The 12,301-nt window shown below is 39.5% G+C and overlaps 3 protein-coding genes across 5 annotated transcripts; all 3 read left to right on the forward strand.

The window, feature by feature from the left end:
• The first annotated feature begins 686 nt into the window (after positions 1-686).
• Positions 687-2,505, forward strand: LOC121753541 (pentatricopeptide repeat-containing protein At1g33350-like). Its single transcript, XM_042148747.1, has one exon. It carries the CDS (start codon positions 733-735, stop codon positions 2,341-2,343), a length of 1,611 nt encoding a protein of 536 aa, XP_042004681.1. The 5' UTR covers positions 687-732; the 3' UTR covers positions 2,344-2,505.
• Positions 2,506-2,657: 152 nt separating this feature from the next.
• LOC121753542 (uncharacterized membrane protein YuiD-like) lies at positions 2,658-4,636 on the forward strand. Its single transcript, XM_042148748.1, has 5 exons — positions 2,658-2,866; positions 3,598-3,754; positions 3,921-3,971; positions 4,063-4,155; positions 4,300-4,636. The coding sequence occupies exons 1-5, from the start codon at positions 2,721-2,723 to the stop codon at positions 4,375-4,377; spliced, it is 525 nt and encodes a 174-aa protein (XP_042004682.1). The 5' UTR covers positions 2,658-2,720; the 3' UTR covers positions 4,378-4,636.
• A 1,013-nt stretch (positions 4,637-5,649) lies between these two features.
• LOC121755723 (cyclin-dependent kinase G-2-like) lies at positions 5,650-9,323 on the forward strand. Of its 3 annotated transcripts, none has more exons than XM_042151081.1 (7): positions 5,650-5,791; positions 6,258-7,931; positions 8,109-8,244; positions 8,395-8,483; positions 8,677-8,788; positions 8,871-8,977; positions 9,061-9,323. In XM_042151081.1, exons 2-7 carry the CDS (start codon positions 6,271-6,273, stop codon positions 9,161-9,163), a joined length of 2,208 nt encoding a protein of 735 aa, XP_042007015.1. In that variant the 5' UTR covers positions 5,650-5,791; positions 6,258-6,270; the 3' UTR covers positions 9,164-9,323. The 3 variants fall into 3 exon arrangements, 2 of the variants coding, with proteins under 2 accessions (XP_042007015.1, XP_042007014.1); XM_042151080.1 differs by having other exon boundaries at positions 5,653-5,791; positions 5,942-7,931; XR_006040858.1 differs by lacking the exon at positions 9,061-9,323 and adding an exon at positions 8,568-8,590 and having other exon boundaries at positions 5,654-7,931.
• The last annotated feature ends 2,978 nt before the right edge of the window (positions 9,324-12,301 follow it).

Consider the following 12,301-nt stretch of genomic DNA (forward strand, 5'->3'; position numbering starts at 1 on the left):
CAGCACTGACTAATTGGACTAATGATGATGCTGGTGCTGCGGGTCCAAGTCACGGCGTGACCACTAGCAATGTACGCATGGGGATACCCCATGACGATGTCGATCGAGTCCGTGCATTTGCCGACATGCGCCAAAGACAAGCCCATGTTCGGCTTCAGAACGATATTATTGAAGAAGTATGTCAGCGGATTGGTCGTCGTTGATGTAGTTTTAATTATTGAAATGTTTTTTTTTAATTTGGTGAAATGTACTTTTCTTTTTTCTATTTAATGGAATTTTTTTCCTTATTTGTGTCGAAATTTTAATTCTGTAAATTGTTTAATTCCGGAAATTGTTTAATTTGTGAATTTGTGGTTTTTTAAATTGTGGGAAGTCCTTCGGGATGTCTGCCACTGTGCAGTGGGAAGTCCTTATGACATGTCAGTGCAGTGGGAAGTCCGTATGACGTGGCATGAGGTATTTTTGGGAATTACGCAGGGAATTCCGTCGGGAATTCCGCGCCCCTGCTGATGCTCTTAAGTTATTTTGTCCAAAATACTGTTACTCTTATGTTATTTTGTCCAAAATACTGTTACTCTTATGTTATTTTGTCCAAAATACTGTTACTCTTATGTTATTTTGTCCAAAATACTGTTATTAAATGTCACAAATTCGTAACATAATGAAATAAACCAGCATTTTGTATCTTCATCTAACTCAATAAACAACCTATGTAAATAAAGCTACATTCGAATGGTTCCTTCTTGCACCTTCAACAGTCATGTCTGCGCTATCCGCGACAAATGCAGCAATCTCAATCACCTCAAACAGCTCCACGCCCATCTCATCGCACTAGGGCACGGCCATATCCCCTTCTACGCCTTCAAGCTCATCCGCTTCTGCGCCACTCGCCTCCGCGACATCACCTATGCACGCCACCTGTTCGACAAATTCCGATCTCCCAATATCTACCTCTACACCGCGATTGTCGACGCCTGCGCCTGCGCGACCGACCACAGAGCAGCCGCGCTCATTTACCGAGACATGGTCCGTGAGAATCGCTCGAGGCCGAACGAATTTATCCTCTCGATCGTCTTGAAATCGTGGGCGGAGGTGGCGAGGTGTCACGGGGTGGAAACTGTGCAAGCGCAGATAGTTAAATTGGGGTTTTGTGGGTACCCGGTTGTGCAGACGGCAGTGATGGATGCTTACTCGAGGTGTGGAGCTGAAATCGGAGTTGCGAGGAAGGTGTTCGATGAAATGCCTGTGAGAAGCGTGGTGTCGTGGACTGCAATGATTTCGGGGTATATGAGAGCTGGGAGGGTTTTGGATGCGATTCTGTTGTTTGAAGAGATGCCGGAGGATATTAGGGATACGCCGTTTTGGAATTGTGTAATTGCTGGATGTGTGCAGAATGGATTGTTTTCGGAGGCTATTGAGTTTTTCACGAGGATGGTTTTAGGTGGAGCGAATAGGCCGAATCAAGGCACGATGGTGTGCCTTTTATCGGCGTTGGGGCACAGTGGAATGTTGCAGTTTGGGAGGTGCATTCATGGATATGTGTATAGAAGTGGACTTAGTTTAGATTTGTTTGTTGCGAGTGGTTTGATTGACATGTATGGGAAATGTGGAAATTTTGAGAAATCAAGAACTGTTTTTGAGGTGTCTGATCAAACGAATTTGGCATCTTGGAATGCTTTAATAAACTGTTATGCATTGCATGGCCGGAGCAATGAAGCTGTTGCTGCATTCCAAGATATGCTGAGGCGAGGGCGAGAAGAGCTGAAGCCGGATGCGATCACATTTGTTGGCTTGTTGAACGCTTGCACTCACGGAGGGTTGGTTGAGGAAGGGTGCGGCTATTTTGCTATGATGGTGGGGGATTTCGGGATCGAGCCTCGGATTGAGCACTATGGGTGCTTAGTGGATCTTCTTGGGCGAGCAGGGAGGTTTCAGGAGGCGTTGGAGGTTGTGAGTGGGTTGAGAGTGCCACCAGATGAGGTGGTTTGGGGCTCATTGCTCAATGCTTGCAAGATCCATAGGCGTGGAGACTTGGCCGAGTTTGCAGTGGGGAAGCTTGTGGAGATGAGTCCTGGCAATGGAGGGTATAGGGTGATGCTGGCTAATTTACACGGCGAGATGGGGAAATGGGATGAGGCGAGGAGGGTTAGGGCGGATTTAGCCAGATGGGGCGGTTATAAGGCGGCCGGGTGCAGTTGGATTGAGGTTGAGGGGATGATTCATGGCTTTTACCCTGTTGATACATCACATCCTAGTACAGAGGAGATGTATGAGGTTTTGAGATGCTTAGGCGATGCTTCGAGAGTTGAGCACGCATCGTGGTGGTCTTGGCCGCTGCAGTAGGGACGGATGTAGAAAAAACCGGAATAGGACTCCTATTGTAGGACGAAGAGAGTAATGATTTTTTTCTTCGAAAAATTGGATGTTAGATTTATTAAAATACGTTATAGAGTTAATTAAATTTACCTTTTTTGGAAGAAAAAAAGGGAAAAGAAATTGTTTTGTTGACCGTTTCTTTAGTTAGGACAGACGATTCACCTTCTCTTCTCTTTATAGAAAAATTAGTTTTGAGCTTCCGTCTCCCGCTCTCCCTCTCCATCTCCTTCTCTCTCCAAACAAGAAATTCTCTTATCGTTAATTCGGAACAAATAATCAAATCTTTTGCAGCGAGATTTGAAGGTTAAAATTGATAGAACAAAAGAAGAAGCAGAAATTTTGGGATGGACGAAGGAGGCGGATCAGTAAATTCAAATGCGACGGGAACGGTGACATCGTATCCTTCCAAATCGATTTTTTCGAATCTTCCGTTGATATCAGCTCTTTTCGCCTTTGCTATTGCGCAGTCATTAAAGGTTTTGTCCTCATGGTATGCTTCTCCATTCCCCCATTGTTTGGTGTATGTGCGAATTAATGCGTGTTTCTGCCCTAATTATTGATGAATAATTGAATTTCATGGTCGATTTTTGTGGTATTTTGGGGATGAATTTTTGTTCCTTGCTGGAATCGGTTCTTTTACAAGAGTTGTTTGAATTTAGAATGATTTTCTTGCTGTTCATATACATTTTCTGAGCTGTTTCTGATCAAATTCCAGCATCTATTTATGTGAATTTCAATGAAGAATTTGTGCTGTAGGAGAGGATTGGGAATTTAGGTTATACATAAAGGTGGCGTTCGGTTGCCATGACTAATATCATGAGACTATCCATCTAGGATTAAGTTGTGGGATTATTTTAGTTAGAGGGGGAGGCTATGACTAATTATCATGAGACTATCCATCTAGGATTAAGTTGAAGGGTTCAATCTTATGAACCAAACATGATACATATTTAATCATGAGATTTAATCTTGCCAACCGATCACCCCCAAATTAGATTGTGCCTAAGACTTACTCTGTTTAGAGCTTTCAGAGATGATATAAGCTGAATTAGATTGTGCCCTTATTTTACTTCTAATTTTAGGAGATTGTATACATGCTTGTGTATGAATTGAATCAACCCGGCTCGTCTACGCAACTAGATGCTTGAAATGGGAAAGGTTCGACCACATAGCCTATGGCGTTGTAGCTATAATAGTCTTACGACCATGGTAGTCCTGCAGGTATAGGGAAGACCGTTGGGATCTCAAGCAACTTGTTGGCTCCGGGGGCATGCCCTCGTCCCATTCAGCAACCGTTGCTGCTCTTGCAGTGGCTATCGGTTTCCAAGAGGGTTTTGGAGGATCACAATTTGCCCTTGCACTAATCATGGCATTTGTGGTATGAATTTGATCCCTACTGTTTCTTTAATCTCAAAAAGCCACTTTCTAAATTTTCTGTGAGTTACTGCTGAAATGTTGCATAGTTTAAGACTTTAAGTTAGCATAAATAGTGTGTTTTCACATATTCACGTACACGTAATCTAATGTGGTGAGCCCCATGGTAGGTGATGTACGATGCCACTGGAGTGAGATTGCACGCTGGGCGCCAAGCAGAGGTTCGTTCCTAGCTTCTCCCCCGTCTTTGCCTTCTTCCTAAATTTGAACAAGTATAGATCCTAATGCCTTCGTATATTGGGAAAACATCAGGTTTTGAATCAAATCGTATGCGAGCTTCCATCTGAACACCCTCTCGCTGAAAGCATGCCCTTGCGCGAGCTTCTTGGCCACACTCCTCCTCAGGCTCGGCTCTAATCTTTCCTCGTCAATTTCAGCAACGCAGCACAAAATAAGACACCAAACTGCTCTCAAAATCTTTAATCAATAAATCTATCCATTTCTCAGTTTGATTCACAATCTACAATGAAATTTTTTTAATCTTTGCAGGTTGTTGCTGGTGCGACACTGGGAATGGTGACAGCAGCAGCAGGCCATTTCCTCTTCAACTATGGCGCCCGAGCCTGATGATTCTCGACTCTTATACCACTGCCTCAAGCAAAACGCAGACGTGGTGGTGCACCAGACTCGTAAGAACGAAGATTAGATTAGGTTTTTTTTGGAGTGCATATTCTTGAATTCCAGTTTATGAAGAAATGTGAATAGCAGAGTTGGCTGTAGGGAGAAAGCTACCATTGTTATAGGACATGCCATAATCCAGTGATTGAAAATTGCACACTGTGGAACATATTTTTGGATATAAAAACAACAGATAATTCTTTACTAACCTTCTTCCTTCTCTCTCAAATAAAACAAAATAGGTTGAGTATTTGGATTTTGGCTCAGATTTTTTTCTATTAGGAGTACTAAATTTTCATAATAATTGAATACAAACTTTTCGATTTTGTGCATCTTTTGCTTGAAAGTGATGGAGGCTGCCAACGATTTTTGTTTTTTTATTAACTTTGATCATTAACTTTTAATGCCTCCATCACTCTTTGGGAAAAAAATATAGCAGATTAAAAAGTGAAGAAATAGAAGGTATGGGACTTTTGTATTTTTTATTTTACCATATATAGATGAAGCCCCCAAATAGTATGCTACTGTGCTTACTCACATAGTCACATTATTAAGTTAGGATCTTTGCCATAATTGTTGGCCTATGGATCCTAATAAATACTGAAAATACAACCCCGACACTAGATTAAATTCAAAAAGTTAAGAATTATTTTCTTTTTATAGCTTATCTTTCTGCAATTATAAAATTCAAGAACAAATTTTTTCTAAGAAAATATGTTTGTTTTTATAGCAATTCAAGATAAAATGACACTCAAATAGTACTCCTACATACTATGAATATACACATTCAAAAGTTTCCCGCTCGCAATTACTATCTTTTAATACTCCCCATTTTTGCATTTAAATACAAAGTAATGATAATTGTTACATTTTTTACTAAGTTCGTCAACCTATATATCATGGAATCATGCAATATATACTTTTTCATTTCAAGTACTATGAATCTAATAATCTCTCCATAATTATTTTCTTGCTCTTCCTGTATTGGAACTACAAAACAAATTCAATGCTTGTTCTTTCTCTCCCTATATGTTATGAATTTAAATCATCATAACATATATCCACTCCAGTCATATTAGTAATTCGAAATTAAATTACCATACTACAGTTATAATTATTTTTTTATTAAAATAAACTGCGCGGGCTGTTTGAACGGTCAAGATTTGAAAGCGAAAGCGCAAACCGATCCACAAAAAAACAATTAAATAGCAAAACAGAAGCAATAATAAGACTCTCTTTCAACGCGGAGGCGACTCACTCTTTCCTTCTACATTTGGCTGTATCTCCGCCTCCTCCAGAGTTCAACGCTAGAAAATTATCCGGGCGCCGCCGCAAGCTTCGCCTCGCTCCGATTGGTTAATCGGTAAGTCTCTGATTTTGGACGTGGAGAGTGGAAGGACTGAGGAAGGTCATTTAGCGTTTGTATTTCTAGGGCTTTCTGTTTCGGTCGGCAATTCTCGCTTTACATCTGGAGTTTTTTGTATTTTTCAATTTGTTTGTTTGGTATTGTTAGGAAAAAATTGAAAAAAAAGGAAATTGGAAGGCTTTTGACTGGTGAGACGCTGGGTGTTTGTGGTATGGGTTTTCATGCTGTTTCAGATCTGTGTTGAGTTTTGAGTTTGAAAACGGAGATAATAGAATATACTTGTTTCGCTTCTTTTGTGATTCGATTTTCTGTATTTCTTAGCTGTTGTATTGAATTTGGGGATTTAGGGCTTTTTTTTGTTAAGAAGAGCTTGTTTGGGTGGTTAGGGTTTGGGTTTTTGCTATTTGTCGACGATTTCGAATAATTATACTTTCATGGCTGCTGGGAAACGTGGTGGCTACAGAGAAAATGAATACATGGGCTGCGAGAGTGAAGTTGAGATGTTGAAGAAGGAAAATGGATTTAGAAGAGGGGATTATGAACGGGATGGGAATGGAGCTCGGGACTATGAGAGGGGTCATCTACAGGCTCAGGATAGAGCTAGCCTCGAAGATATGGGCAAGCTCAGGCAGAAGGATGCCACAGAAATGAATGGTGGATACCACTCCATTTCTAGTCGAAGTGATTCTGGAAGTAGTGGTGGCGAGCGAAGGAAATGCGAGCCTGCAGTACTAGCTGTGGATCGAGAGCCTGGAGAGCTTTATAGTGATGGGTCTGACGAGGCAGATGATTCGGGAATGCTAGCTAGTAGAGAAACTGATTCAAAAAATATGGGAACTTCTAGCTTGTTATCTCCTCAGCAGACCAGGAAGCGGAAGTTCTCGCCAATTGTTTGGGATAGAGATGATAGGGAGATAAATGCAGCAATCAAGAGTAGGAGTACTTTGGATACTGCTCCTATCATTGAATCACCCGAATTGGTCATGTCTCATTACCAGTCTCCCCAGCCTAAACCTAGTAACAATGAAAAGACTTCAGCCCCCGCAGATGATGGTGAGATTAATGACACTGAGATTAATTTAAAAGCATCACTTTCCGGTGGTGAATTGAGATCTGCTACAGCTGAAGTCCCTGCGGAAACATATTCACTGCAACATGAAGGAGATCAGAGGGTTAATAGCACGGAAATGGGGGAAGTATATGAAGATGATTATGCACCCACACGAACCATAGTATCTTCTCGTTGGGCTAGTGATGCTGAGTCTCCATCTGATGAAGGTGAGATTTCTGACAATGAAAGTATGCCTAAACCAAGGAGCAAATCCTGTTCAGAGCATAGTAAATCAATAAGTCCAGAAATTGGGCAGGCCAGACAAGGTTCTGAAACGGCTAGAGGGAGGTCCTCAAGGTCAGAGGAACGTGTTAGATCTTCCAGTAGAGATAGTTACCAAGACAACGATGACAATAATGATCCCATGGAGACTGGTGATGATTACAATCGTGATGGTTCTAGCATAAATGAGCCTGAAACTGAGTCTGAGTCTGAGGACTATCCTGACTCTCCTATATTAACAGATCCAGCACAACCACCCCAAAGGAGTGTTAATATGCTTCAAGGTTGCAGAAGTGTTGACGAGTTCGAGAGACTCAACAAGATAGATGAGGGTACTTATGGGGTAGTGTTTAGGGCCAAGGATAAGAAAACTGGAGAAATTGTTGCTTTGAAGAAGGTCAAGATGGAGAAAGAGAGAGAAGGGTTTCCCTTAACCTCACTCCGGGAAATAAACATTCTTCTATCTTTTGATCACCCCTCGATTGTGGATGTAAAAGAAGTGGTTGTGGGAAGCAACCTTGACAGCATTTTTATGGTCATGGAGTACATGGAACATGATCTGAAGGCATTGATGGAAAGTATGAAGCAACCTTTTAGTCAGAGTGAAGTTAAATGTCTGATGCTCCAGCTTTTAGAAGGTGTCAAGTATCTCCACGACAACTGGGTGCTTCACCGAGATCTTAAGACTTCCAATCTGCTCTTAAACAATCGTGGTGAGCTGAAGATTTGTGACTTTGGTCTAGCTCGTCAGTATGGAAGCCCTTTGAAACCATATACCCATTTGGTAGTCACCCTTTGGTACAGGTAAGCACCATTTCTTGCAATCAATGTATATCTCACATTTGGACTTGGGGGTGGGAGGGGGGACAGTATATTATACCCTACCTTGTTTTTCTGCTTTATTTTTTGTTATTAGCATTCCATGTCTCTATCTTTTAGGTCTGGTTTAATAGGAAAACTAAATCATATGTTCACTTTCAGGGCACCAGAACTTCTTTTGGGAGCCAAACTATATTCCACGGCGATAGATATGTGGTCTCTGGGGTGTATTATGGCTGAGCTATTATCAAAGGAACCACTATTCAATGGGAAGACAGAGGTTGAGCAACTGGACAAGGTAAATATATCTTCATGTTTCATGTGTTTCTCATCTCATGCAGAAATGTCGTTATTTATTGTACATTCTACATAGGAAACTGGTGAGCTCAAGTGCTGGGCAATCAATCTAATATGGTCTAACTAGCTTACTTTTGGTGTGAAACTGCAGATATTCAGGATCCTCGGCACTCCAAATGAGACGATCTGGCCCGGGTTTTCAGAACTCCCCGGAGTGAAGGTGAACTTTGTCAAGCATAAGTAAGTATCCATATCTTGTTTATGCAATTCTTACTCAGTTGATCTCAAATATTTATGATATTTTCTTTTGCCACTGTTTCCCAGGCTTCCGGCTTTGGGTGATTCTGGTGTGGCCTTCAGGCCTCGATTGGTGACAGTTTAAGTTGGTTGAGTTAGATTTTCTGTTGCTTCTAACCACCAACATTTATTGCAGGTATAACCAATTAAGGAGGAAATTCCCAGCAACGTCTTTCACTGGGTCGCCTGTGCTCTCCGATGCTGGATTCGACCTCTTGAACAGGCTTCTAACATATGATCCTGACAAGGTATTTTCTTATTACATCAGTTGGATTTATTTTCTAGAAAATTGAATATGAGTATCTTATCTTGAATGTGAAAACTGTGCAGAGGATCACTGCTGAAGAAGCTCTTGATCATGAATGGTTCCGCGAAGTTCCTCTTCCTAAGTCGAAGGAGTTTATGCCTACATTTCCTGCTCACGGTGCACAAGACAGGTATTTGCCTGAACATGGATTTCTTGCATGCTTGAAATCTTGATTTTTCACATTTTTTTCTCGTTTTTTAAATGTGATTTTAGGCGAACGCGAAGAGTAATGAAAAGTCCTGACCCATTGGAAGAGCAGCGGAGAAAGGAGTTGCAACAAGGAGAAATTAGCAATGGTGGTCTCTTTTGTCAATAGCTTAATCTATATGTTGTACTAAAAAAAGTTACAAATTTAAGCTTTTCTTTTTTCTCATATTAAAAGTTGCATCTCATATCTCAATATCTCATTTAGCAGAGCTTGTTCAGTTGTACTATTATTCATTAATATATGGAGAGATTTCTAAAAATTTGTTTTATCTTCAGCAGTCAGCACTATATACACTATGTCATCGTGTTCAAACAAACACTGTTTGCAAAGTTTCCTCTTTTTTGGGTTAAAGTGCTAGTAATTAACAAAAGTTAAGATCGGTTTTTCCGACTCTATACAAAACAATCTAGTAATGAAATAGTAAAAAAAATTGTGAATATTTATATAGAACAAGTTTATCCTTTTCAGGAATCTACCAAGAAAGGAAACAGAAGAAAAGAAGAAAATTGGATGGAAATTTGATTATTCAGATTTAGTGGGGGTTTTTTCCTCAAAAAGGAAACTTGGTTTTTTATACCACTACTATCACTTTATAAACAGAACCAACAATTTTTACATTGGTTTTTAGTAGTGCCTAAACTTTTAGAAGATCAAATATACTTGAATGTGTTACAAAAAACAAAAGTTGGGTTTCACAGTTCCAACCAAAATATTGGGTTAACAATAGATCCCAACACCCTGGATAATCTCTATATTCATAGCATCCATTCATCATTCTATAAGATAGATCCAACACCCTGGATAATCTATTATAAAACATCTTGGAACCAACCATTTTTTCTTGCAAAATGCCGCCCATTTTCGACGTAAAGAGGTATCAGCATACTATCGGCTCGCTGCGTTTCTGATAAGGGTAAATTCCTTCTCAAAAGCACTCAATGCATCTTGAACACACATAGTCAGAATATTGTTCAAACATCTAGCATATAAAAAATCAGCACAAATAGATGGTTGGAGAGCATCACTAAGTGCTTCTAAACTATGTGTGCTAGCAGTCTGATTATCAAAAGAAATTGAAAAAACTTTGGAATCCAAACCATAGTTTTGCAACGTTTTCTGCATTTCCTCAGCAATCTCGGCTGGGGTGCATGTGCGTTCGTACAAAACCCTAAATGCAATTAATCTCTTCTGAATCGTCCACGATTCGTCCACCCAATGACACGTGACTCTCACAAACTGCCATTCCAACTCATTCCTTCAAACATCGCAACAAATCGAAACTTTATTCGACAATTTAACTAAATCCTTTTTCAGCACTAACAAGGACTCCCTAACGAGCTTCGCAATTTCACGAATGATTTCAACACTTGGAACTTTTTGACCTAGGGGATTACAGTATTTAATGAGCTTTTCAAACGGCTCGCTCTCGGCGATTTCGAAAGGGAGTGAGGCGGCACAGATGAATCTCGCCATCATTTTTCTAGCAATTTTATAGGAGTAGGCAGATACCTCACTGCACGCGTACCTGTGCTTGCTTCCTAGTGAAGAGTCTTCTTCTTCAGATTCCTCTTCTTCTTCTTCTTCTTCTTCTTCTTCAGATTCCTCATTGCGGATTTTGCAGCAGTACTTATCGTCGAAATAACTTTTGAGATTACCGAATTCCTTTTCGTCTGCCCTAAATTTGAAAAGGCGCGCGCAGTAATTGCAGATCACTTTGAGATCTCATGGCGCCGCTTAGCGCCTTTTCTCTTGTAGTAATTGTCGGATGAAGATCGAGGAGACGAACTTCCTATACTCGCCATAGCTAGAATCGAACAAATTACAGTGAAATTGTGAGCCGAAAGATTTGGAACACAGAAAAAAGGTAACTGTAGCTCAAAATTTTCAGTAATGGCGGTAGTGAAGAGACCGGAAATTGTGTGTTTGGGAGAATTCAAACGACGTGTTTTTAGAGTGAGAGAGACCAAGGTAATTTGCGAGTTGAGATAAAAAGCAAAAAACCTAATTCACCAGCGGTTAAAATTGGAATTAGCCTAGATGGTTTTGGGCTTAAATAAGAACAACTTTAATCTCCAAGCCCAAAATAAAATGAATGCTCGGCCCGATAGGCCCAATCAGGCTCGACCTGACAACTTCTCCTTCTCTCTCTCTCACACACACACACAATATAATAATGGGAGTAAAATAAGGCAAAATGGAAGGCTTTGCTTGGTATCTAATTCAATGGGGTGTGTTACAAATAAATGTCCAGTCCTCTCATTTACATATATATTGAGTACAAATGAGGATTATCTTTGCTATCAAGCTAATGATTGTATGTTGCTTCCACATTTTCTAACTGATTTTGTGTACTAGGGAAATCATTATCACTAATCGCATATCATATGATATAATAATGTACAATTATGAAGGTGACTCTGTTAGAAATTTAGAACACAAGGTGAATGCAAGTATATGAGCTATAGTTGATAAAAAAATTTGCATTAGTAATTGAATTATATCTTATCAAAATTTTAGATTTCTAGACATTTTTTAGATGTTTTGATGTTTTATTCATTGTATTTTAATTTGTGTCACTGATAAAAATAATTTATAATAGGTCAATGATGTCTGAAATTTTGGTGGGGGTCTCACAAATTTAGTGACCAATCAAAATAGGATATGGGGAGAGACTTCATCTCTTTCTCCTGTTCCATCTTTGTAGGAAAACTTTCACATGGAAGATTTTTGGCACCTTTGCCTAAAATAAAGTTATAGAACTCAAAGGTACAAGTTCAGTAGTATTTGGTAACTTAGAAATTTATTTGTTATGTTGAATTTTAGACAACTACCTACATCCTATATTAACTCATACTACACCATAATGAAACTAAGGAATTACCATGCAATTTAATGCAAATTTCGATTATCCAAAACGAAGGGCTATCCAAAACTTTGTGTTTTTGCAGTTTACGTTTATTTCCTTTTTAAATTGTACTCCAATTAAATGCGCTACAAAGGTAATATAATGTGTTTCTTTCCGCCCCTAACAATATAGCTATACATTAGAAGATTGTATTATATGTGCTTGAGTCCAACAATCTACCATTATCGAATGACCTATATTATATGATTAATTAATATTTATAGCAATGTCATACATCCACATAAAATAATTCAATATTTAAAGTTTCTTAATTACATAAGATTTCAATATATGATATCTTATCAATGTATATATATTATTCTATATAAAATAAACAAATA

The sequence above is a fragment of the Salvia splendens genome, chromosome 11 (genome assembly GCF_004379255.2).
Source record: "Salvia splendens isolate huo1 chromosome 11, SspV2, whole genome shotgun sequence".
In the NCBI taxonomy this organism is placed as follows: Eukaryota; Viridiplantae; Streptophyta; class Magnoliopsida; order Lamiales; family Lamiaceae; genus Salvia; species Salvia splendens.

Coding starts and splice junctions, on each gene's coding strand:
- LOC121753542 (XM_042148748.1), top strand. CDS start 2,721: ATGGACGAAGGAGGCGGATCAGTAAATTCAAATGCGACGGGAACGGTG. Junction 2,867..3,597: donor TTAAAGGTTTTGTCCTCATG/GTATGCTTCTCC, acceptor GTAGTCCTGCAG/GTATAGGGAAGACCGTTGGG. Junction 3,972..4,062: donor ACGCTGGGCGCCAAGCAGAG/GTTCGTTCCTAG, acceptor GGAAAACATCAG/GTTTTGAATCAAATCGTATG.
- LOC121753541 (XM_042148747.1), top strand. CDS start 733: ATGGTTCCTTCTTGCACCTTCAACAGTCATGTCTGCGCTATCCGCGAC.
- LOC121755723 (XM_042151080.1), top strand. CDS start 6,229: ATGGCTGCTGGGAAACGTGGTGGCTACAGAGAAAATGAATACATGGGC. Junction 8,245..8,394: donor AGGTTGAGCAACTGGACAAG/GTAAATATATCT, acceptor GTGAAACTGCAG/ATATTCAGGATCCTCGGCAC. Junction 8,978..9,060: donor GCTCACGGTGCACAAGACAG/GTATTTGCCTGA, acceptor ATGTGATTTTAG/GCGAACGCGAAGAGTAATGA.